Source organism: Psittacula echo (genome assembly GCF_963264785.1).
Source record: "Psittacula echo genome assembly, chromosome: 7".
NCBI lineage: Eukaryota > Metazoa > Chordata > Aves > Psittaciformes > Psittacidae > Psittacula > Psittacula echo.
The window spans coordinates 35,462,933-35,489,594 of record NC_137740.1 but is presented as its reverse complement, the minus strand read 5'-3'; the positions used below and the strand labels follow the sequence as shown (position 1 = coordinate 35,489,594).

Here is a 26,662-nt window from a genome sequence, read left to right as displayed (position 1 = left end):
TGTACAATTAAATATGTTTCTAATAGTCACAAAACACAAAGCTAGTATTTTGTTGAATAAGAACCACTTCCTATAGAGTCAGTAGCCAGTCAGTACTTCATACCTCCTTCCGCTCTTCAGCTGCAGCTTCACGGTGCCTTGGGAGGTCACTGCTGGGAGATGGCGCTCGCACCTCTGGTTGCTCATTTGGTTGTTCTAACTTCTCAGGCTGTCGGAAACTTGGTATTTTGTTGAGTGTGTCCTTCAATTGTTTGTATTCTTCCACCTGGGACTAAAGTCAACACATTAGAGGGTGTCAAAATTAGTTTCTTAATAAAACACAGTCACCTTGGAATAAACTCGCTGGAAAGGCACGTGGCAGAAAGACTCGATATTCATGAGAGCAAATACTAGGGAGAAGAAGAGATGGGAGCTTTTAAAATTGGTCATTTCCACACGCTACATAACATTGATCACTATCTTTTCAGCCAAAGTGCACATGCACACAAAGTGTATTAGAAAAAATTCTGTGGGACAAAGACAATAATTTGTTTTATTCATGCCAAGCAGCACAATTATCTAAAAGGATGATGCAGTTTTCCTGGCAGACTAAAACGAGGGCAACTGAGAACACAACTTCTTTAAGGCAGAAAGAAGTGCAGTTTTTTTTGGAAACAGTAGTCTTAAAGTAAGTATATATACATGTAATGAAAATGCCAAATCCTCAACATTTAAACAGGTGTTACACAAGACAACAGCCAACATATAGAATTGAGACAAAGAAAGTCATAGTACACTGGTGGTGAAAAGGAAAAATAGCAGAAAAAAAAGGAAAAAGAAGAGGGAAAAAAAGTAGATTTCTAACATCTTCCTGAAATACAACAGTAAAATGTTGTAATTTGATTTGCTGGTTAACTTTGTACGAGATGAGGGTATTCTTAAAATGCTTTAAGGTCCAGTATAAGAATCCAGGCTGGTTGGTGCACCAGTCCCTGTCTATATAGCAGAGGTACAAGAAACATTATCTTGTAAAGTAAGATTTTTGAGATGACCAGCTGCATACATGAAAGGTGGGCTTCTTTGTTGCTTCCGTGGAGGTAGTGGGTATATTTACTACCCATTCTGAAGGCAGAGGTGCATTTCATAATCCTGTTAAAAATTCAGGTTAAAACCTGGCTACAGTTTCCACTCAGTGACTGTGTATGTCATTTTGTGTGTTATGTGATATCATAGCAATCAATAGTACAGCAGATGGGCGTGATGCATTGATGTACAATGCATAATACTCATACAAAACAATATCCACAGTGCTACAGATTGACATGATGCAATGCGTAACAGCTCCAAAGCTAGACGCACCTCAAAGCATCTTCAAAAGACTATGGCATCCATTAAAACAGACGGGCCTAAAAGCAAAGCAGAATGCAAAGTAATTACTCTTGTCATTCCAGAGGGATACTTCTGCTTCCTGATTAACTGCTGGAGAGTCCAAGAAGAAATTTTAGAGGAAAAAAAGTAATATTTACTTAACATTAAGACTAACTTACTAAAATAAGACATATTTACTCTGATTATTTGTTTCCCCCCACTCACTGACCATGCAGAGAGAATAATGGGCTGGTATATTTAAACAGTGCACGTCCAGATCAGAATTCAAGTACTCCATTCTGCTACATGAGTCACTAAGCTGAACATTGCAATTCAACGCCATAGTTTAAAAGGCATTAATACTGGCAGAAAGACAGGGTTTATAAAAATATATAATGAATGTCTGCTGTCTGAGCAATGGAAAAGTACAAAGATTACAACACCTTAAAGATTCAGGCCACAAATTCATTAGTGCAGTATTGACTACTGATATTTAATGTCTAGAATACACTTAGAAATAGAGGGGTCATTTATTGAGCTGTGTTTCTAAGCAATAATCCTTTCTGAACTTTTTATAGCTGGTTTACAGGAGAAACCATGCAACTGTGCTAAATATCTTCTGTTCTGAAAGAATGTGCAATCTTTTCTTAAGGAAAGGTTCTCCATGCTCTAAATGCCACATTCTGATGGCAGATAGAAAGGCTCTGTGACACAGGTTTTCTAATTAAAGAACTGAATCAAAGCCAGCAGAAGTATATGGAGCTTCCCTTTGGATTCAGTGAACCTTAAATCAGACCCTGCATCTGCCCTTGTGGAATTTCAGATTTTAGCAGATACATACCAAGTATCTAACATGGCCAGTGGGAGAAGAGTTTAAAATTAGCTGCCAGCATATTTTAGTAGTGGAAATTAGGATTCTTCATATACTTACTCTATGATGGACTTTCCCAGTCTTTCCCTGTTTTTTTTAATATCTACACATACTGACATGCACAACAAGGAAAATGGGGCGGGGGGAAGAGCCAATGTTTTAATGCTGTGAATGATTTTGTGGACCATGAAAATACTTAAATAAGGAAAATCAGTCAGGAATAAAAATAACTCCACACTGCTTCATTGCCTTTCCCTCCAGTCTTTCACCAAAAGTCTTCCTCTGCTCCCACATTATTCCTACTTTCAGATTCCCTGTGGCCCACACAGCTTGTAGTAGCACAGTTGAGTAAATCTGCAGTAGCCTACTAAAGCTTGTGCTTCATGGATAGTTCACTTAAAAATGACATTTAAGAAAGGTAATACTGCTGCTTGTTTTAAACTATTTTGGGTTCCACCTGGAGTTTATATTCCTCCATATATACTTCTGCTGCACTGATGTATATATATATACATGGTTTATAGGTAGCCTTATAAACCTTCCAGTCGACACAAAGAGACTTTATAGTATACCAGCATCCAGGTCTTTATACGGGATACATGTGAATGTCAGTGTGTGGGATGTTAAACTAACAGAAGTTCTATCAGAGAAGACAGAGAAAAGAAGGTATCTGACAGCTCTCATTGAAGCAGAGATACTTGTTTTTTTATCAGTAACACATGCACTCTGGGCCTATAACACAGGTTTTTATTTTCTGACAGCCCTATGATTTGTTGCAGCTTATTCTTAAGAGCAACTTTTTAACGCATGCATTTCCCTACAGTGTGCAGCATGGTGCTAGCTGCAGATTCCCCATGCGAAAGGCTACATGCATAACATTACAGTCAGCTGAACTAGAAGAAAGAAGTTTTAGGAAGGTTAGAGCTAGTAGAAGCTGCTTTCCTTTCTGACCTGTGCAGCAGCTAGTGCACTCTTGTGGTCTTCCAATGTCACTACAAGTTGGTTGTGTTGGGAGAGTAAGTTCTTATGCTGTTGCTACACAAAAAGAAGAACATTACATGTTTCATATAAAGTTCATTCTAAAGGTAAATTAGGTAGCCTGGGGGATTTTGAACTAGGAAGGTAATTCAATTTATTTAGAAAAGAAAATCCTGAGTTGGAATGACAGCATTTATTTAACATGGAATACATATTAAACAGAGAAAGCAAGCACACCAGGAAAGAAAACTTGGAGGCCAGGATTTGCATAACTGAAATAAAGTTGAAAGTTGGAGTAGCTGTTGATGAACAGCTTAAGAAAAAAATAAAACTGGAAAACATAAATTCCACCAAACCTCGTTTGGCAGAACACAATTTTTAACTTCCAAAAACAAATTTCCAATTTCTATACTAAATACTTCTCCCTTCCCCCCCCCCCGTTTTTGTGGTCTTTAAATGAGCATCTACCTTAAGTGCAAGTGGCAAACAAGAAATCCAGTTCAGCCATATTTCTCTCCTTTTTGCCACGTAACAGAAATTATAAGAATTCAGCATGGCCCATTTCCAGCTTGTTAGAACTTCAGAAAATTTCTCAGTTTCATAATGGTCTTTAAAGTTCTCCTCAAAGCAGAGCCTACCTTGACATCTTGTAGCTGGGTGTGAATGTCTTGGTGAGCTTTTCTCAACTGTCTGTTCTCCTCCCGTAAGTTATAAAGGGATTCTGTTTAAAATAAATGACACACAGAATTTAAACCCAGTCAGATTTATACTACTAAACTAAGCATCAAAATTAAAGACTATAACACAAACTACATAAAATGCCACACATACAAAATAAACACACATTATAAAATAAACCATATATATAAAAACCATATATATAAACCAGCCCTATAAAACGCTTTATATTTTCAAGCATAACATTGTAAAAAATTGTTTAAATTTTATGTTAGTGCATCCAGTCTGCAACTGGAATTATGCATTGCTGTCCACACTGGGGACTGCAGACAGCAAAATTCATTATGGTAATGTGAATCTTTAAAGGACAAAGAGGAAGCCACCCTCCTCTCCTCCCCCACATCGCATCTGGTGAGTGAGAATTTCATGTCATAGGACTAAGATATTCTTTTGGAAGAGGTGCCCAGATGGCCAGCATACTAAAAAAGCTTTACATTCTGGGACAAGGGAGAGGGGCTTCTCTTCCCAGTTCTTACATTATGTTGATGTAGAATATTGCAAGCAGACAAAGGCAAGCTCTTCCCACACTCCAAGCTGCTAGGCTGCAATCCAACTCAGTCCAAGAGCTAGGTGTATGACTTCACTGGTATGGTGCCAAGGCAGAACTAACAAACACAGCCTCTGCCTGCAAAATACTGTGCAGACAAAACTGCAGACAGCTCCAAAACTAACTCATATGTTAGAGACACATGGTAGAAAGTGGCTGAAGGCCCTTCATGGGGAATACCCCACCCTTTTGTTCTATGCAATTGTGTAATTAGGGTTGAAGAGGCCTGCGAACTGCAAAGAATCTCTTTAATAAGAAACTGGATATCAAGAGTAAAAATAAATGAGTTTCATCATCTAAGTATAGTGCAACATGTTTCATAGAAGCTGATATATACATGAGGTCTAAAAAGTATATAAAGTCACTTCATAAACAGGCACAATTAAATCTCTGATTGAAGTGCCAAATATTCATCCATTGCCTTTGAATTACAAAAAAAGAGTAAAGAGGCAAACCTATTTTCCAGGTTTATACAAGTCTTAGAACTAAAAATGAAAAACTGGATAAACCAGCCTGTGACACCTGATGGGCTTTTGCATGTTGTGTTTCCTACTGTTTCTCTAATATAGATAGAAACACGAAGCACACATATGAATACATTTCAGAAAGAGGCCCCAGAAAATCATCAGTAAAATGTAACTTATAAGAAGGCATAAGATGCATGAATACACTGTTAGCAAGAACAGAGAAAATGCCTTTCTGTCTCACATCACACGAAACACAATGACAAATACACATTTTAATATGGGTGGCCAGACACAGGTTACTTTTACCCTTCAGCTTAGAGATCTCCTGCTCTTTTTCCTGCTGCAGTTGTAAGTATCGCTCCTTGTGATCATTGAATGTTCTGCTAAACTCTTCTCCTTGTTTTCGGTGATCTTCCTCAAGGTCAGCATGCTGTTTCTTCAGTTCTTCATGTTGACTCTGCAAATACCAAGTTGGGACACTGGAACAGTGCTGTATCTGCATATCTAGCTAATATTGTCTTTGGCAATTTGTTAAGTAAGTCCAGATGAACAGGAAGCATTCATAACAAGAAGTTTGTTATTCAAAGCATGTATATCGCAGCTCTTTTCAAACACAAAATGATCTCTGCAATGAGTAGTCAGTTCTAGGGCTGCATCACCTCACCTTGCTGTTGCACTGTCCCACTGGGAGCTGCTGAATGTGTGTAAGAAACACCTTACATGCCAAACTATGTAAAGTCTGATAAGTCAGCATTCCATACAAGTAACACACTTGATAAGATTAAATTACTCACTGGAAAGCCCGACTAGGAAAAACTGTAGTAAATCATCTTTTAACAGTACTGTTGTAAGAGGAAAGCACCATCAATGCACTGACACTCTGGAATGAACTACCAGAAGCCAGCAAGGCCGTATCTCCCTGGTGTAGCAGAAGACCCGTGTCCTGTGAAACTGGCTATCTCAGCTACCTACCTTCAACATCTGGTGTTGTACACTCAGTGCGCTGTACCGGCTATTTGAGTCTTGCTGTAAAATGAAAACACTAGTGTCAAACAGAGTAATACTATCATTCCTCTAACCTCTCAACATGCAGCTATTTAGGAGTCACAAGCCAAAGGACTTAACTCCCCAGGAAACAAATCTTTCCACTTGCTTTGGAACATTGCAAGAACATCCACTTTGCACTTACTGCAACAGCAATGTTTTTTAACTTGGGTTACTCAGCTCACAAACTGCTCCCCAGTTTCTACACATAGTAGTCATAAAATCCTAATTTACTTGCTTTTATAAGGAGTTCTCTACAGGTTTCTGGGTCTTTTGCCAGACACAGCTTTCATTCCAGCATTTGGTATATAAAACAAAGTTTCTTGATGTTTTTATACTTTCCAGTTAAAAGACCATGCATTAGAAAGTTGTCACTGTCCTTTTCTCTGTGGACTAAGCTAGAAAAAGATTTCCAGTACCTTCTTATTCTTTCTTCCTCTTAAAACCAGAAAAATTATGTTTGAACTACCATATATAAACAGGAAGATATTTTCTAAATTAATTTTCTGAAAAAAATATTAGTATCTCCTGCTACAGCTCAAATAATCAGGAACTGCAGAGCACTTAGACATGCAGATTAGAAGCAAGAGCTCGTTCAATTAGTATTTTGTAAGACCTTTTCCTTCAATGAGTTAAAATTGCGAAGCATTCTCTTTTTCTTGCAACTCAAATAGCATCAACTATTAAAAACTTGTACTGGGAATGATGACTTACCCTTCCTTTATTTAGTGTTTCCTGTGCTTCTAGTTTATAAACAAGAAAATCTGTAACATAAAGGGAAAATACCGATGAAAACCCCCCAGGAAATTAGAAACTGTACTTAAATAACATAACTGTTGCATACATAAACTCTCTTAAGATCTGGATACTTATGCAGTTAATTTTCCAAAAGAGCTTAAAAAAACCCCAACCCTACAGAGCGTTTAACAAAATGCTCAAATTTTGAAAAAAAAAAAATATTTTCATTTAAGGATTTCATAGTTCCATAAAATATTTTCATTAAACAGTTTCATATCTTAGTGTAAAACATCACAGGCTCAAGACTATGGATGGATAAATAAATCTATTGCATGAACTCTCCTAGAGTGAAGGCCCAGTAGTATCACTCAAAAGGAAAAGGACATTTATAAATTGTGTATTCTTGTCTTAAGATAAAACTCTATATACCTAAAAAAATGTGAAAGTCTAGGCTAAGTTTAAATGAAACAAAAAAATTCCCCTTTCGTGCCTTTATCTTCATTTCAGGATTTAAAAACACTGATTCAGCTTCACGTAGCAATGGGACAGCTCTACACTAGATGGCACCAGAAAGCCATCAAGAACTGAATTGTTAAGAGTATTTCTCACTCGGTTTCAATCTTTGCTTAGTAGTTGTTCTAATTCAGCGTCTTAGTCCTCAGTTTTAGGAAGAATACAGGCTTTACTCTGGAAATTGTGGTGAATTTAGAGCAACAAAAGACTCAGAGAAAACTCAGGGAACTGCATTCTGCTGAAGTTTCATAGAAGGTAGATGTGTAAGAAATAAGACGTGTACAAAAACTTCCCCTGCACAAGCACCTTGAATGTAGTTTTAGTTAGAACAAGGTATGTAAGCATGTGTAAAAATACTGATTGAGAGTCTAATTTCACACTGATGGAATGGAGGAAAAAAATCCCATGGTTTTGGTACAAGTTTTAAATTTTCAGCATGCCAGAACACGATTTACACACACCCACACTCCACACATATGTAAAGTTTATGTACGTCGATATACACATATTCTCTGTATATACTATGCTATGTTGCAGGGATCTGCAAAAAGTACTAAAAAGATTATTTTTAAAAAGATTGGATTAAACAAGCAAAGAAAGAGATTTACTAAAAAGATCACCACAGCTCTGCCAAGGTGGTCCCTCTAATGTGTTATACGTTGAAAACTTGTTAAAAATCAAACAAAATCCATCTGAAGTTACTTTCTAAAATAATCAAGTGATCTTAAACATTAAAGTGAAAAGCACATTCTTACCTTCTTTTGCTTTCTTATGTTCAAGCCTTTCCTTTTGTAATGACTTTTCTAATCTCGACCTGTGCTCATACACAACTGGAAAGAAATTTTGTAGACAATTAATTTTAAAAGTAGTATGTACAAAACCCACCACCCACCTCCAGCACACCCAGAGAGCATTGGCACACAATGTACCAGGAAAATGCAAGTGGGATGAGGTCACAGGAGAAAGGACTGTTTCTATAATTTGGGACAGTAACTTTTGTTCTTTTTTGCATGCCCGAATTCTGGGTTATTTGCATTGCATAAACATAGATTGTGATAACCCTGTGATTTGTTTATGGAGACAGTCAGCTATGGTGTGTCTATGTGAAAGCTACCAAATCCTCCTTCCTTCTTAGGTTTGCAGGTACACATTTTCCCATGCTTTCATTCTCTCCTTCTGTGTTTCTAAAGAGATAAGGAAGCAAAGAGATATGTGCAAGAGCACAACAGCTTCAAAGACACAGAGGCACAATAGACAGGCTGCTTAGGTCAAGACATGTATCTGAAGGGGGCCTACAACGATGCTGGGGATCGACTATTCATCAGGGACCGTAGTGACAGGACAAGGGGTAATGGGTTAAAACTTAAGTGGGGGAAGTTTAGATTGGATATAAGGAAGAAATTCTTTCCTGTTAGGGTGGTGAGGCACTGGAATGGGTTGCCCAGGGAGGTTGTGAATGCTCCATTCCTGGCAGTGTTCAAGGCCAGGTTGGATGAGGCCCTGGGTGGCATGGTTTAGTGTGAGGTGTCCCTGCGTATGGCAGGGGGGTTGGAACTTGATGATCTTAGGGTCCTTTCCAACCCTAACTATAGTATGATTCTATGTATAACCCAAGTTCCATTCCTAAATTGTTCCAAAAACTTGGACAACCCAGTTTTCTGTGACCTTCTTTTCTGTAAAACTAGGTAATAGTATCCTTTTCCAGCACAGTACTGTTGAAGACTCACAGACTGCACAATGAAACACTTAGGTACAACATCCTGCATTTCTTAGTAAGCATGTGCTAACAGCAAGTATATATATGCCATACTCACAATATCCATATAATCTGAGGAGGATTTGGGGGGTTTTGAGTTTCTTTTTCACCCCCCAGTTACAGAGATAAGGCAAGAACATAAGAAATCGTCTGAAAGGCTTGGATACCAAAAGTATAAAGCTCAGTTAGATCCTTCCTTGTAAGGCTAGGGTATCAGAGACTGCTCATCAGGAAATCATTTCCATTTCACAGTAAAATTTAACCTTCACTGATTTTTAAATGCATTTATGCATTTTCCTTAATTGAGTCAAAATACCCGTACAATAGTCTAGAGATGAATGAAGTGGTCTGCATACAGCGCTTCAGTCAAAAAGCCACAAGCTGAGGCTTTAGGTGCACCACTCATAGTACAACCCCCAACATCCTCAGCAGCTCAGGTAACTGTAGTCATGCAGTGTCACATAGTGTTTTGCTGTCCCAAAAAGTCACCGACTACAAAAGAATGCATGTGATTTTTGGAAAGATGCTCTGACATCTTTGCCAAACTCTACAAACAAGAACTTTGAGCTGAGACTACGACTGAAGAGGTGGTTCTGCTGCTTGTTCTGGTACTGTTCTTCCCTTTGCTCTTAATGCTGCAGGCGGTGGATAGCAGGACCTAGCACCTGGGACAGGGTTTGCAACAATTTCTGATGACAGTGCCAACTTGCACAGTTTTTAAGAGAGCAGCAGTGACAACTACCAGTGACCTGCAATACTGGGTGGCATGGCAGGGGACACACTGCTCTAGGTTTGATCACACAAAGCAGAGATAACCTTATTTCCAGGTTTTACAGTGTGACAACCACTCTTGGTCCTACCAGTGGTCCAACAGACCAACTATGCCACCTCTCAAGAACTGACATGAGCAGATGCCTAATACAGAATACAGTCAGCTTACAGTATTTCTTTGGCACTGTCTCCCTGCAATTTATGACTCCCCAAGACTGTTTGAGGCACCTGCAGTTCTTTTGTGTACACCAAATTTGTCTAATTGTTCGTTGTATCCATGTGTATTTAGGACATCAAATATCCTCTGGCTGAAAATCCCACCATTTAGCTGCCAGTAAAACAGCACTTAATTCAGCTTGGGTTTTGAACATCTAGTTTCATGTGTCTCTCACAAGGAATGGGGCACATCAGTCCCTATTTACCCTTTCCTCATCACTCACTAGACTGAAGGATCATTACCTGAAACAGCCCAAGTTTGCAGCAAAGGAAAAATCTTAAGTAAAACTTCTGCAAGTGTACAATTACATTTGTTCAAGCTCAGTTTAACGAAAGTACCTTTCACTGTCCAAATTATAACTTGCAGTCTTGTAAAGAGTTATTACTTTGTTTTAATGGAATGTGTGATTTTTCCTTCAAAACTTGGAAACTCATTTTCTGAGAAATAAACCACTGGTGAACATAAACCTTCAAGAAGCATCATCAAATGAAGCTTTGTATCTTGGCAGGCACAGAAAACTCCTGCACCTCAAAACATGTTGTTAATTCCACCAAGGTGCATTCTGCAGGCTTGGCTTATCTATAAGTGTTTATGTTCTGGCTTAGAAGCATTGCTAATCAATCCTTGTCACCTATCTCTACTTTGCTATTTATCTTCTAATGTCAAGGGCATCAGTCAAGATGAACTAATGTATCAGCTCCTCTGCAACAAAACAAGCACGTAATGAATATTTAAGAAGTCACCAGAAAGTAAGCTTTCAGAGAAGGAAAAAAAATAATAGCAGCACCACAGTAATGGTTTTATCTAGGCACCAAAGACAGTGAATGTCAAATTACATTGCAAAAGGAACAGTGGCTGTATCGTAGCAACTCAACAGAGAAATGAAAATCTGTAATGGGTTTCCCCCCCATACAATGAGAGGTGGAAATAGGCTTTTTGGCAAACAGACTAAACCACAGGTTCAGAGGTAACATTTTCCATTTCACCTCTTTGTCTGCAAGGCTATCTTCTTCAACTCCTCCTAGTGTTTTAACAACTGGGAGTGGGGGAAACCCTGCACAACAAACTCATAGTCAGGGCAGGAAGACAGGAGAAAGAGAATGCAATAGGTTGTGGTTTCGGGACCACAATGCTCTGTACCTTTCATGGCCAACTGCACCACTTCTGAGCTTTGGCTTCCCTGTCTTCACCCTGCACTTCCAAGCCATGTCTCTACATTTATCTGAGGTAGTGCATCCTCACAGCTGCCTTCTGTGCACTAACCTCTGAAATATCAGAACAAAGCTAGCTATGCCTTAAAATAGACCTCAGAGGGCCAAAACCAGCTAAAAACACATCCCTCCTACACCTCTCCCCTTCTAGTTCATTTACTGGTTGGTTCACCAATGTTTTTCTCTGATACAAGTCCATAATGTGCAACATAAGATTTTGATTAAGAATAATTAAAGAAAGCATAGCTGCCATATTTTCTCACTTGCTCTTTTAGGAAATAGGTTGCAGGTCAGATTTTCTAAGTACATATAGGAATTTATCTCCCATAAACATGTATTATTTCCACCAGTCAGGAACTTCCTAGGCAAGAAGAGTCCAAACTACAAGGCTCTTTTTACTACTGTCCTGGTTTAGCAGTAGCAGTCATTTTTTCTCCTTCTTAGTAGCTGGTGCAGTGCTGTGTTTTTGACTTTCGGCCTGGGAACAGAGATGATAACACTGATGTTTGGTCTGACCAAGGACTTTGTGAGTCTCATGCTCTGCCAGGGAGGAGGGGAAGCCGGGAGGAAGCAGGGACAGGACATCTGACCCAAACTAGCCAAAGAGGTATTCCATAACACAGCACGTCATGCCCAGGGATGTAACTGGGAGCTACCTAGAAGGGCACGGTCTCTGCTCTGTTGGGCTCTCTTTTCCGGCGGGCGGTATCGTACTCTCTTCCCTTGTTATTTCTCTTATCATTATTATTATTGGTGGTAGCAGTAGTGATTTGTGTTATACCTTAGTTACTGGACTGTTTTTATGTCAACCCGTGGGAGTCACATTCTTTCGATTCTCCTCCCCATCCCTCCGGGAGCCGGGGGGCAGTAGAAACCGCATGACTGACTTGCCGACAGGCTTAAACCACAACAGTTCTTTTTGGCACCTAACGTGGGGCATGAAGGGTTGAGATAACAACAGATCTGACCGAGGCACAATGCTGATTTATTGGCTCTCCAAGTTGTTTCTCTTGATCTCACACTTTCAGTGTGTGGTAGCTTACTTAGAGCCAGTTTTTGCTGTGTTAGTGTTTATCAAGTGTGGGCCTTGGGCTAAGGTTCTTGTTTCACTGTACTTCATGGTCATGGCTTGTAAAACAGGTGGGCTCCTGCAACAGGGCGGGATGGACGTGGCCGTGGACTTGTACCTGGCCGTCCTGCTGCTTTTCACCGTCCTGGCCCTCGTCCTTGCCTCCACCTTTGTGAGGCTGCGGGGAGCCAAGGGGGAGCGGCCCCAGGAGCCGGTGGCGGCCGAAGCGGCCCGGGAGAGGGGCCCTGGGGACCAAGCGGCAGCAGGAGCAGGGCCGGAGGGCGGGAAGGAGGCAGCTGCCGAGCAGCGGGAGGAGGCGGCGGAGGAGCCGAGCGCCGCGGCGGAGCCCAGCCCCATGGCGGCTGAGAGGATCCCCTGGCAGGCAGCCTCCCGCCGAGCTCCGCAAGCCTGAGCCCCAGAAGGATGCAGGAAGACCCCGCAGCATTTCCCAGCAAGGCGGAGGAGGAAGATCTGGACTCAGAAAAAGGGAAGCTGGTGGTGAGAGAGTTGGCAAGCACAGCAGCTACACCAGCCCCGGTGACAAGCACAGCAGCATCATTTGAGAGTTCTGAAGGTTTAGAATGGCCTTTGGGTACCCTTGGGACCTGTTTGCTGATTGTGATGGGGATCAACATGTTGGCATACATACAGAGTGTGTCTTACCCATGACCATTTTGTCATCCCCTGAGAGTTAAGCAGAGTCAGGTTTGGGCCTTGTCTAGGATTAGATGACGATATAGGAGGACCAAGAGATTTTCCCCAAGGCTGGACAGTCATGAGTGGCAGGGTGTGTGGGACAGTATGGGCAAGTATCTGGTCCCCTGGGCCCCTCCAGTGCTTTGGAAGCGTCGGAGGTGGAAGGCAGCTGTATGGAGTCCCTAACAAGAAGTTGCAGAAACTGCTTAAGGGATAGGGTGAATTATTTTGAGCCTGGTGGGCCCATGACACTTCAGGCCATCAGAGCAGAGATGCAACACAGAGATGGACTCATGATCGAGGGGTGGACTTAGCCATAGACACTATTGCCCAGGTTATTCACGAGTGTGAACACTGCACACAGCCTCTCCTGCTCTGAAAGACAGTTACAAGAGATGAAGCCCAACATCATGGACCGAATGGACTCAGCAGCTTTATAGGGATTGGTCCATGCACTAAGGTAAGAGTGCACTGAGATGAGAGTGAGGGCATATTGAAAATGTGAGATCTGAGCATGATGTGAATGGTATGGAATAAGGGGTGGATACTGTCCTGGTTTAGCAGTAGCAGTCATTTTTTCTCCTTCTTAGTAGCTGGTGCAGTGCTGTGTTTTTGACTTTCGGCCTGGGAACAGAGATGATAACACTGATGTTTGGTCTGACCAAGGACTTTGTGAGTCTCATGCTCTGCCAGAGAGGAGGGGAAGCCGGGAGGAAGCAGGGACAGGACACCTGACCCAAACTAGCCAAAGAGGTATTCCATACCACAGCATGTCATGCCCAGGATGTAACTGGGAGTTACCTAGAAGGGCACGGTCTCTGCTCTGTCGGGCTTGTTTTCAGCAGGGTGGTATCGTATTCTCTTCCCTTGTTATTTCTCTTGTCATTATTATTATTGGTGGTAGCAGTAGTGATTTGTGTTATACCTTAGTTACTGGACTGTTTTTATGTCAACCCGTGGGAGTTACATTCTTTCAATTTTCCTCCCCATCCCTCCGGGAGGGAGGGTGGGGAGTAGAAACTGCATGGCTGACTTGCCGACTGGCTTAAACCACAACTACAGCAGAGGATTTCTACTTCTTCACTACTAGGCGAGATAAAAGATGCCTGAGCAAGAATCTCAAAGAAATAAATACACTGAAAACCAGGTTTTCTCTTATAGGTTTCACAGCTGGGGGTTGGAACCTATATAAGGAATCTGACAAATTCCTGCTGGTGTAACGCACTTGACAGGGCACTTCACAAATAATTGTTTCCTAGGGCAAGTTCTTCATTTTGTACTGATCTTTGCACAGATAATATAATTTTGTTCCTATGTTATATTTAATAGAATTGTACGAAAAAAGGGGAAAAGCATTGTCATATTACAGCAAATATGCACTATTCCAAAGCTGGAATAACTGCAGGCATCAGTTTAATTCTTTACGTAACCTATATAATATAACCTACATGAAAAAAATAAAGAACAGCCTAAACTCAGAGAAGTGATCCAGCCTCAAAGAGCAGATTTGGTAACATCACTGCTAGTTAAAACACCTTTCACCTTCAACAAGGAAATCTTAAATAGTTACTGAATTAATCCCAATTAAATGAATTTCTTCATTTAAGAGTTTTCTCATGCTCTTCCACAGGAAAAGTGGAAGAGAAGGGTGTGAGATGCTCTGTCGGTTCTCAGCAGATTACATCACTTTGACCATCACTGAACGTTAGATTGCAACACAGGAGTCAAGCCAATGTGACAAAAGTAACCTCATTTAACAGACATGGCTATTTCTCTTATCTTTGCTTTGCACCTCCAAGCAATAAAGTTATTATTAAGCAAAATAAGCCATTAGTGTATGTTTAAAAGAAAGTATTTTCTATGTCACTTTATTAGCAATTTAGCAACTATATTACTTCGGTATTTGGGCCTGTCATAAGCAGATTCCAGAGTCTAAAATACCCTAGCTCCCACTCTCTTGCATACTGGAAAATTAAGATTACATTGAGATTTAAATATACATGATGCAAGAAATTGTATTAATTTCAATGTTATTGTTTCTTATGCAATTCTGCAACCTTCCTGTGAGCTTACAGTAATACCTTTCCTGTAAAACCAGCAGATTTCAGTAGTCTTGGCAACCATACTGGTCACAGTGTAAGCTTCATCTATTTCAAAGACTCTAAATTGAGAGTTTAAGCAATAAATGGATATTCTAACGACACTGAATAAATCTAAGAAACAGTAGAAGCGTTCCCACAATAAAGACTAGGAAAACTATGTTTTAACTACAGCACAAGGAAACAACATTATAGAAGTGATATACTTAAAACATATTGAACAAAATATTGAACTATTTCAGATTTTATGCCCTTGTAGTTTTCTGGTTTGTATTTATACAAAAAAAGGCAGAAATAGAAGCCAAGACAATCTGAAACTGTGTGTAAAAACCAAGCATTTTGCTGGCTTAATTATGGAAAAATTTTGCATACAGTCAGGGATGGACTGCTCTCCTTTTGCTTACTGAAAACCAAAACTAGCACTGCATAAGGTACATTGACACATTTATTTTAAAACAAACTCCTATACTTCTCAATTTATTCATGCAAAAAATAATCAAATAATAGCTTTCTGAAATTATAGCCAGTCACTGCAAAAGAACAAAATTCCTCCTAGTAAATTAAACCATGCATCAGCTGTTCTGCTCCAAAATAACCACTGCTTTGATTTAATTCTCTGGTCATTTATGTTGCTCAGAGTATTAATTATTTTAAGTGAGAATTTTGTATTTAATATCTGAATCTTCATGTTCAGGGGGTTTGTAGTGTCTGTCATAGATCACTGACAACTGCATGAGCAGAAAGCGTAGCCTCTGCTTTCAAATACCCAGCACAAAGAATAACTTACCACTTAAAATACACCTGTTCCTCCAACTTAGTCAATACTCCAATAAGAAACTATAACTGGAGAATGTGACTTGAGCAAATTATGGAGATTTTGGTCTTACTAGCTTGAGTGCAGGGAGCTAGCTACACCAGACTAACATCCTCCCTCATCAGGCTCCCAGTACAGAGTGGTTCTACAAGAACAAGAGGCATCACTGCTACTAAACCAGCTCCATGCAGAGTTGCAGGTGGAAAATCATCAGCTGCTTGCACTTAGGTCAAAGTTTAGCCATAAACCAAATAAGATCTGTCCAAAGAAAACAGAGAACTGACTACATGCATTTTTAGATAACATTTTCAATCTTGGAAAAGATTTCTTTATTGTTGGAATACATCTAGGAAAACAAAACAAAACCGAAACAAACAAAAAAACCCTACCAAAAAAAAAAAACAAAACCAACAACCAAAACCAAAACAAATAAAAAACCAAAACAAAGAATAATTTTGGAATTGTCTGTATCCTGGTAGTTGACATGACACTGAGTGTTTGGAATCCACTGAAGTTCACAGCTGATTCCTTAACTAAAGCTGTGAGACTCCTGCTTTTGGCTCTACAAACTCTAATGTAGTCCCTGGTGTCTTGACCAGGACAGGAATTGGCGCCGATGCTTCTGATGAAACATGCCTTCTGTCCAGGGGTTTTTCCCACACTAAAACTGCAGAGCTTGGTAACAGATTAGACAAGGTATCAGAACTAACCATAAGAGGACTTCAGAAAGCTCCGAAATGCCTGAAGAGTTCTGATAAGCATAGAAGAAAATTCATACTTATCAAACCTTCAGTTTTGCATCCTCAAAAAGAAAAGAGAAAATCTGAAGCAAAATGTGGAGAAGTGTTGCATAAAGTGCTGCTTTCAGTGCAGTTCTGGAAACACAGGAATGCTGGGGAATTTGGCACACTAATGCAGTTTGCCCAAGAAACACATGCTTTTATTTCTAAGACATGGTTGTGGCCTCTATTCAGTTAAGGATGACAGGAAAATGAATTTCTAAACTGGAGTAAACATCTAAATTTAATAGAATCCCTTTACTCTACCATGCCTCATGTACTTCCTTTCTTCAAAGTCAATAATCCCTCTAGGAAACAACAGATTTAAAATCAAATAGCAAGATATGTTGGGATATAGACTGGTATTTATCGTATTGAAGCAGTAAACTGTAATAGCTTCTCCTAAAAATAAAAGTTTGAGAAGGGGTATTAAATGAGATTACATTTTTAATCCCTAATAGTTAGGCTTCAGACATGACTTTTACTAGGAAAGAGATCCTGTCTTCCATCCCAGAAAAGATTTCCTGCACACTGCACAGAAGATTTCTGCCAACCTTTGGTGTCACCCATGGTTACAACACGCTGGGTCAGGTTAGCATCTCACCTTGCATATGCTGTTTTCTATACCCCTATCTATGCTAAGGATTTTATTTTTGAAGTGATGATAAATGCAAACAGCTCAAACAAAACCTGTGTAGTGATTTTAGACTTAAATGCCTAAGGCTAGCAGATTTACTTCTAAAAAAATTCCTTTCCCTCTTCTTCTTATGATTTTCTTCTCTCCATTATTCTGCCATTTTTGTCTTGACGCACCAGATCACTTTGAAGAAAGCACAGGCATTCCAAAGAGTTGCAGAGACAACAGTTTCCTTCTCACATAACTTCTGAATGTCTGGGTCTGCTCAACTCTCAGCTGTAGGAAAAAAGGGCCTGTTCTTTCTCTCAAAAATTGTTTTAGACTTTTTTCAGTTTTATGCAGAAGCCAAGTGTTTCTGTCTACATGGTGTTAGGATCTTTATAAAAATATATATTCAGAAACTACTGCAAAGTCAACATTGAAAAACAATGTAATAATACACATACATGTGTTGTTTTAACAGCCTCTCCTAACTGAAACATAATTTGCACTTTCATCGTAATGGAATATGGCAGAAACTGATGTAATAGCGATGGTTGTCACCTTACAAAACTGCTAAACTGCTTCCTTAAATTAGTTCTCTACCCAAGAGTTCTAACACAGGGGACTTGGAGCCTGCTCCACTTGTATGTTTTGAGAAACTGCATACAGAAATCAATAGTTTGAGTTAGTGGCTCATGATTTATTTTTGGGTTTTTTTGGAAACAGAAGGTCACTGTCAAACCTCAGAGTATGCATCCGAGTATGACAGGTTAACTGAAACACTGAAAAAGGCATTCTTTAGCACAGTGTCATGGATAGGAAAAGACTGCTCACTGTGCCCTGCAGGCCACACTTCTCCCAACATCTCTGTAATTAAGCCTTGGAAATGATTGCCAAACTCAGGGATCTGAGTCACCTCAGGAAAATAAGATACTAGGATAATTTCAGATACTTTAGGGGTGAGAAAAAAAAAAAAAAGTAGAGGAAGACGTGAGGTAATTGCAGATTCTTTTATTTCTTAATTAATGATACATAGTAGAAAATCTCAGGAAGCTGGTTGTTGCTAGATACCAGAAAAAGATCAGAATTGCATCTAGCTTCGAAGACCCTTCTTTAAACAAGGAACAGCATCCAAACAGGCTGAATTCCTTAAGCATTTACCCTAGGCTCTAACTAGAAATTCATGCCCCTGAATCCTAAAAATCCCAAGAAAAATCACCCAACAAAAGATTCTGCCTTAATTAGCTTTTCTGTATATTTCATTTTTTTCCAGTAACCTGAATTATTTAGCTTTCATTAAGGCTCAAAAACAGCACCTGACTTTCAGCCGGACAGGTTTAATTACTTTTCCTATGCAAGGATCCTATTCCAAAATGAGTATTAGCCACAGATTGCTGTGAATAGCCTCACCACTATATAACAGATACTATAATGTGTACTCAAATCTCAGTGGGTGGAAGCCTTACTCGTTAGGTTGCCCCACCCAGATACACAGGTTGACAAGCCTGTATCCAGCCCAATGAGACAATGTGTTTGGAACATCGTATTTAAAACTTAAGAAGTCAATCAGTTTTACTCACATAGGATGTATAAGGAAGTAATTCAACTCTGTTATTTAGGCTTTGGTTTTACCAGGAATGCAACAATCTTAACTACTCCAAGAGTGCTTAACTCTCAGGTATTAACCTTGAAGTTTTGTCAGTACAACTGCAAAGTTATAACCACCCGGAGACTCTTCCCACATCATGCGCTTAGCCCAGACAGGTATCAGTTAAACTATGCTGTTACCTACAGGATTTCTGGCTCAGTTTGCAGCTACAATTGTCAGATCATGGCTGCGGCTGCTTCATCCTCTGCTTCCCTCCTGGTCTTCCTTCAAGAAAGCTGACAATGTTTTAGGTGATGCAGAAGCTTCTGTCAAAGCTCTGCCTGCTAGCAATGTGTAACAGAAGAGGACTGTCAAAGAAGCCAAAAGGCAAACTCACCAAAGCATCCACCCATCTTGCCTCCCTCCTCCTCTCTCAGCTCTGAAGTGTTCATAAACCCAGACACATCAATCACTGACAAGCTTTAAGAGGTTTAAATCATCCTCAGAAACAAACAGTTTCAGGATATTTGGCCCTATCCTAATATTCAGGATATTAGTCTGTTAAACTGGGGAGGGGGAGCAACAAAACCCAGGGAACAAAACCACCCTATTACCTCATGCTGCTTAATATTGCTTTAGACTACATGCTCTGTGATCTTCAGCCCAGACTCCAACTTGGGTGTGGATGCAACACTAGAGCACTGGTAGAAATTTATCCTAGAAGAATTATGTCCACATGGAAAGCGATTTAACAGCATTTGGACACAGAGTACAGGTATTAAAAAAAAAAAAAAAAAAGGAAATATGAGCATTTGCTCTAATTTAACTTTATAGTCATGAAATTCTGCTGTCAGGATTCTTACTCGCTATGGACTTGGAAGCAACAAACCAACTCCCCAAGTTAACTGAATAAAGCTCTAGCACGTTTTCTGTACTTGGATTATGAAGAAATCTTGATGATTCCAGATAACCTGAAATTATCAGGTTGAGCTGCAAAACAGACATGTATCTATCTAGATATACATTTATACATACATATATGTGCATGCAAATGCATATATGAATATGGATTTACAGCACATAGATCTTACTAAATTTTGTCCAAATAATTTCAAACATGTAACATGCTTTAAGTATTCAGAGCATTAAATACCCAGTGGTTAATGTGAATTGAAGTACAAAAGACAGATTTTTCAATGAGGTTACTATAAACCAAAGTGTACCAGGGGGTTTTCCTCCTTATGGCAGGGGGTTGAAAGTAGATGATAATAAAAATCACAGAATGTACAGGGTTGGAAGGGACTTTAAGATCATCTAGTTCCAAGCCCCCTGACATGGGCAGGGACACCTTCCACTAGATCAGGTTGCTCAAAGCCCCGTCCAACCTGGCCTTGAACACTTCCAGGGATGTGGCAGCTACAGCTTCTCTGGGCAACCTTTGCCAGTGCCTTATCCACTCTCTTAAAGGATCTTTTAATGATACTCAAGGTCCCTTCCAACCCAAACCATTCCATGATTCTATGACTTCAGGAAGCCAGGTAGCAGAATTAGAGAAGCTGCAATTACCATTTCATGCAGTACGGTACTTGATATGAAGTACACCTGTGTGCAAGTAGTACACAGAGAACTAACCTCCACTATTACAGTGCTACCACAGATTTTTCATATCTCAGATAGCAACAAAACACAATCAAAACAAGCACTGTACTGTTACGTGCAATCTGAAGCTAATAGGAATGACAGGAATTCAGGCTGCTGTTATTATTGAGAACAAACCATACAGGAGCTGCAGAGATGCAACTCTACTTGTATGACACCGGTGAAAAATAAGCCATCAAAAAGTATTGTGAAGTTCTTCCTAGTTCTGCCAAGATACAAGTTTAAATAAATTACTATAAAAGAGGGCTGCAACGGTAAAGTACATCCACATATAGCAACCCTCCAGTACCTAAAGGGCGCTACAAGAAAGGTGGAGAGTGGCTGTTTACAAGATGATGTAGGGATACAAGAAGGGGGAATGGCTTTAAACTGAAGGAGAGTAGATTTAGGCTAGATGAGGAAGAAGTTCTTCACTGTGAGGGTGGTGAGACACTAGCACAGGTTGCCCAGAGAAGCTGTGGCTGCCCCATCCCTGACAGTGTTCAAGGCCAGGCTGGACGGGGCTTTCAGCAACCTAGTGGAAGGTGTCCCTGCTCATGGCAGGCGGGTTGGAAATAGATGAGCTTTAAGGTCCCTTCCAACACAAACCATTCTGTGATTCTATGAAATAATGAATAATTTTGTATTTGAACCAGCAAGAACTATTAAACATAGGACAAATGGCACAACAGGCATAAGAGGAAGTCAGTGTTTGCTTTTCAGCTGGTGCTTCTATTGCTGGATCAGGAAGCTCTGAGGAAATCCACACCTTGTCTACAGGAGGGCAAACTCTGAACTCTCAACTTCAGAGTCACTGCTGCATTGGCTCCCAAGCTTACAGTATGGTGTCAGACTGCACAGATATTGCTTGAAGCCATCAGATACGTTAAGTCTCTAAGTGAAAGAGCGGCAATAATAAGGTAGTAAAAGGCACTAAATGTAGGCTCTTATTAGGATTAACGATTAGAACAGATTAAACAGATTAAAATAGTACACAAGAGGTTATCTAATACCCAGACAATGAGAAGGCAGAAGCTGTAAGGGCTAAAGAGACATTTGTAGATACATTCAATCTTGAAGCAGTCAAAAATAAGATCAGGTTCTTCTACAGCAGTCAACATTTCTGTTATAGCAACTGAAGTCTGTTCCTATATGGCAAATAGTTTAAGATTAGTTTGACACATCTTTGTAGGAGGCAAAGAGTGTCAAGTTTTGTTTTTATAATTTTAAGAAATTATAAAAAAAGATTATGTTCATGTTTTGGAAATATAATGCTTAGAAGAATTACATTTTTAAATAATGAGCTTACTAGAAAGATCAGCTTCTCTGTGAAAGACCTTACAGATAACAACGACTTTTAAGTTTTCTTCACAGCCAAGACATTTTGTGTCATCTCTGAATTCTGCCTCTGGTATTCCCTTTGTGGGTTACAAAAACAGCCGTACTTTCTCCATGCCCAAGAGAACTTTATTAAAGAGATAAAAATGCCAAAGTTTGACATTCTTTTTTCTGAGAAGTTTAGCTTTCAAACACCAAATCTTCTATGATGTGAGCTGTCCAAAGGGGGCAAGCTTAAGATCTCAGCCTCTCCGCACCAGATATTCTCACCACATTCCCCAAGCCTGCCATCCTTCCAGTCTCACACTGGTCTTATTTCAAGAGGCACAATCACTTCTCAGCTGAGTAGTATGCAAACAACATCAAGAAGCAGAACTCCCTACAAAACGGAGTCATATGCAGCTCTCTTCAGATCAGGTGCATGAGTTAAATGGTTTTGAGACTTCTTCCTGCACCATTTTTCAGTGTTCTGTACATTCTGCCTCAGTAGAAGAGTGCTATTTTCCCACATATACAGAAAATTTAGCCAGCTTCATTTGAGGAAAATGAAGCGATGTAACAGAAAAATATAAGGCAACTAGCTTTTCAAGCAAAACCAGAAAGCTCTGCTCATTCAGCAAAAGTACCAAAAAAAAAAAAAAGGTTATTACTAACAAAGATGGAAAACCTAAAAAACTGTGCAGAGATAGAAAAACAGTAGAAAAGACTCTTTCTACTTCTTTTTCAGTAGAAAAGACTCCAAGGTTCATCCTGAAGATTTTGGGCAGACCAAAGGAATTGAGATCCAAAACTGCGACTTTATACATAAACTTAGGAGTTCCCTATGATCCCACAGACTGACTCAAGTTTCACGCAGGAGCCCTAACAGTGTTTCTCTGTCTACAATCAGGAAAGCAACTGTCTTTACAAGCACCAGCAGTCACAACAAAACCCAGGAAAAATTCAGAAAACAGGTGATATTTCACTGCCCTCCAAGCATTTAAATCCAGCCAGCCTGGCACAAAACAGCCTCAGGATCCTCAAAAGGACAACCTGAAAATGTCCCCTCTCACACTCTCCCCTTTTAAAACAATAAAAGCCTACTGATGAAATGGCTGTTCAGGAAGTTCAAGTCCAAAGTTCAGTTCTCTCCTCAGCTTGTAATGAAATTCAGAGTCTTAATTAATCACCCAGAAGAGAGCTGTAAACACTAAGAAATCAACCACTGTTGATACAGCACCCTCATTCCACCTGGAAACACCATGTCAGAGACCCTGCCCTCTAGCCAATTCCTGTTCAAAAGATTTCAGAGTGGCCCCTTCATACTTCAAGTCCTGAAGTTACCTTGAGACTAGTACCTACAGAGGAACTATAATGGTGCATGGAAAAGATAAACTGCACTGTTAGCAGTCATAGTCCTTCTTGTTCTCATAAAAGAATGAGCTCAAGGAATAAAGTCTTATGTTAAGGACAGCAAAGAGATGTAGACTAGATATTCTTAAGAGGTTGAATTTGTGGTTTTTTTTTTTTTTTTTTGTTTGGCAGCAGAAACTTTTCTGCTTTAAAAACCTGGCCATTTAAAATCAAAAGTTCAAAGTGCAGTCACATACTGCACCTGCAGTCACAATTTTGTGTCAGCATTTCATGTCGTTTCAAAGTCTGTTTAAAGAAAATTCCTTCCTGTTGTACCATATCAAAGAGTTAACTATGAAAGGCTAAGAAATGGTTTTGGTAGTGTATATCACTAGTTAGCATGGTGCTTGTGTATCTCCAGGTGAGCTGGACATAGGCACAGGTTCTGAATTCTCTATGTTCTCCTCACTAATAAGCTCCTACTGCAAAAATCCAAGTGATCATACAAAGCAGGCCATCCTGGAAAGATGCCACTAAATGTACAGGGAAAGACAGAGCAAAAAAGTTTATTTCTAGCTCACTAGGGCCAAATCATCTGAGGTCTTTAGGCACAGAGGTTCCATTTACTTTAGTGGGAAATCACACACTTAATGCTTGCTGCTGCATTTAGTATGTCTCTGGGCTCTCAGCTTCACTCTCTTTTAGGTACATTACCAACTGCCATAATTTAAAGAACCAATTTTATTGATACATTATATCTTTCCTTGCCCTCTGTGACTTAATTGCTAGTAATTATTTTTTTAAAACAAGGTTTACTGCTACCATACCAGGCATAGATAAGTTCCTGCTCAATAGGCTTGATACATCGGCATGGGTTACAGAACCATCTGAATTTACTGTATCGATAATCAAATTTATTAATATTTTCAGATTCTGGTTCATATTTTACATTTCTCACTGATACACTGAAACAAGCAAGAGAAGACATATAAAATGCTGCACTGTTACTGCCTGTTACTTTCATATACCTGCTTAGCTAGATGATGGCTACTCAAAATAATGTTTCAGACACAGAAAGTTTAAACTAACAGTCCAGACCTGATACATCTGATGAAGACAGTCTCTCCTCTGTGTTAGGGTAAAGTTTGTTGCATGCTCCTCTTTGGTGTATACCTAGAGCAGCAGAAAAAGCTAACCCATTGAATTTTAGCTTGAGAACAAGATGCTCTTGTGCCCTCTTCAAATGCTGTGGGCAAATCTACAGACTAGCAAAAGTAGCCGTTTAACCATGTGCCACATACCCATCTCCCAGCCAAAGTTACACCTTTTTTTCATGAGTAAAATGGAGGTTTCTGTCAATTTTTTCCATGGCATTACTTGGAAATGGCCTGAAATTGAAGTACTAAGTAATGATGGTCTTAGGTAGTAGCTAAACATATTCAAGTAACTAATCACTGTAAGAGCTAACAACATAAGCCCAGTTCTGCCCTCTCTACATAAAAACTGTATGCTTCTAGGCATGCTTTTATGTATGCTTCCACAGTGAAAAGTATGGTTTAACTTACCCTGAAGTTAAATACTATAGCGGCTGCTACAGTGGACCACTCTTCTTGTTTTAAAGAGTTTTGAGAAATGAAAGTCTGAAAGTTGGTTCTGGACTTTGTATATGCCAACCTGGTAACCTTGCACTTTAAGACACTTGAGGTCTCACATTTGTGAGACCACTGATGCCTCACTTATATATCTGCTGCTTCGCATCTGAATTCTGGACATGCAGATGTCACACATCAGCATCTTTTTGGTTTCAACTACAGGACACCCACATGATGCACCATATTTGGTGTGTCCTAAAACTAAGATACACAAGAATTTGTATTTATGGAGCACCTTTAAGCCAAGAAATTCAAAGTTCCAAAAGCAACAGAACAGCCATATCTAAATTACTTATCTGCACTTCATTTTCAAAATATCCTTTTTAAAAAAGGCTTTATTAGAATATCCCTCTCCTCCCTCCTGGAGCTATTTCAGGTTTTTGCTGCTTAATGTTGTCTCAGCAGTATAAAATTAATACTGACAAAACAACAAGAAGCATGCAAAAAGTCCCATAACTGGATGGGGCCTCTACAGTTAGATGAATGTATGCCTGCCTTTTCCCTTTGTACCAGGAATTGCAAAATGATGTGAAGTCCTTTTGAAATAAGCAAATGTGTGGGAGTGAGGGAGAATGAGAGGTCTCCAACAGTCCCTAACAGAAACTCCCACTTCAGCAAGGGTAGGATCCTACCCACGGTTAGGTATCGAAACCCCGCAGTCTGTAAGAGGAGAAGAAGCGCCTAAGAAGCAAAACTTTGTTATATGAGAGTTGGAGCCCAAACCTCCCCGGAGGAAGGTATTCCACAAGCCTTAGGAAAGGGCGGCAGAGGCTTCTGCCGAGGTAAGTACCTTGTAACTGAGCTGAGAGGGACTCTTGATGCTGCTGGTACTTGAGCGCCGTGGCCTCAGACTTCCTCAGCTGGCCCTGCAGCTCGTAGTACAGCATCGCGCCGTAGAGGAAACCGAACACCACAGTCAAGACCAGGAGAGTCTGGAAAATCCGCTTCTGTTTTCGGGAACACATCCCGTTGCCCATGTCCCAGGAGGGGTCCCGAGGGTCCCCGCCCCTCACGGCTTAGCAATAGGCTGCTGGAGGCGGCAGACGACGAGGCGGAGACATCGGAGGCCCCAGGCCCGCGCCGGGTGAAGGAGGGAGTGAAGAGAGAAGGAGCCGGCCGAGAGCCTCAGTCCCTGCGCGCCACCGCGGCCGCGACTCCCCGTGCGGCTTCCCCCTGCGTGCGGGCCCTGCGCGTTGGAGCGGAGCCGGCGGGACTTTGCGCAGCACAGGGCAGGCGCCCCAGCTGCATGCTGCGGGCGCGAGGCTGCCCGGCCCTCCGGCGGCGGGAGGGGGCGGCCTCGGCCAACCGTCCCGTCCCCTGGGTTCCCGCGGAGGGGCGGGAGGCGGCGCTGGCTACCGCGGCCCGCGGAATGGGAGCTGCGGTGGCGGCAGCTCAGCTCAGCCCAACCCAGCCCCGCCGAGGGGACTCGCCCGGCCGGTGATGCCGCCGCCGCCACCTGAAAAGAACAAAAGCAACTTCCCCGGCCCCCCACTTACGTGTCACCTCCTCTCCACCTCACCTCTCCGCCGCGGGATCCCCGAAGGAAGTCCCGCTCCGGGCGCGGCCTCATTGGGCCCAACTGCGGGTCTCTCTCCTCCCTTCGGGGCGGCAGCGTCTGAGCGCATTGGGTGCCCGCCGCGTCCGTCCGGCCCGCGGGGCGCTTCGCTTCCCTGCGCCCGCCCCTTTCCACACTCCCGGTCCAGGCAGGCCCTACCGGGGGTGGCGGGGTCAGGGGCTGATATGAGCGGGAGGGGTGTCAGAGCAGAGACGTGTGACACAGGGTGGGACGAGGAGCGCGGCTGGTGCGGCGCTGCTGGGCAGGGGGTGCCAAGGCCTGAGG

At 41.0% G+C, this 26,662-nt stretch overlaps 1 protein-coding gene across 1 annotated transcript in view; it reads right to left on the bottom strand.

Annotated features, from left to right (window-relative positions):
- GOLIM4 (golgi integral membrane protein 4) overlaps nt 1-25,799 on the bottom strand; it is a gene marked incomplete at its 5' end in the record, with an annotated part of 33,555 nt that extends 7,756 nt beyond the window's left edge. Inside the window, 9 exons of the mRNA XM_080622969.1 lie at nt 104-271; nt 1,417-1,455; nt 3,170-3,253; nt 3,835-3,917; nt 5,255-5,405; nt 5,921-5,974; nt 6,707-6,756; nt 7,999-8,073; nt 25,613-25,799. Of these exons, the coding sequence (XP_080479095.1) occupies nt 104-271; nt 1,417-1,455; nt 3,170-3,253; nt 3,835-3,917; nt 5,255-5,405; nt 5,921-5,974; nt 6,707-6,756; nt 7,999-8,073; nt 25,613-25,799 (891 nt within the window). The remainder of the gene's footprint in view (nt 1-103; nt 272-1,416; nt 1,456-3,169; nt 3,254-3,834; nt 3,918-5,254; nt 5,406-5,920; nt 5,975-6,706; nt 6,757-7,998; nt 8,074-25,612) is intronic.
- Between the last annotated feature and the right edge of the window lie 863 nt (nt 25,800-26,662).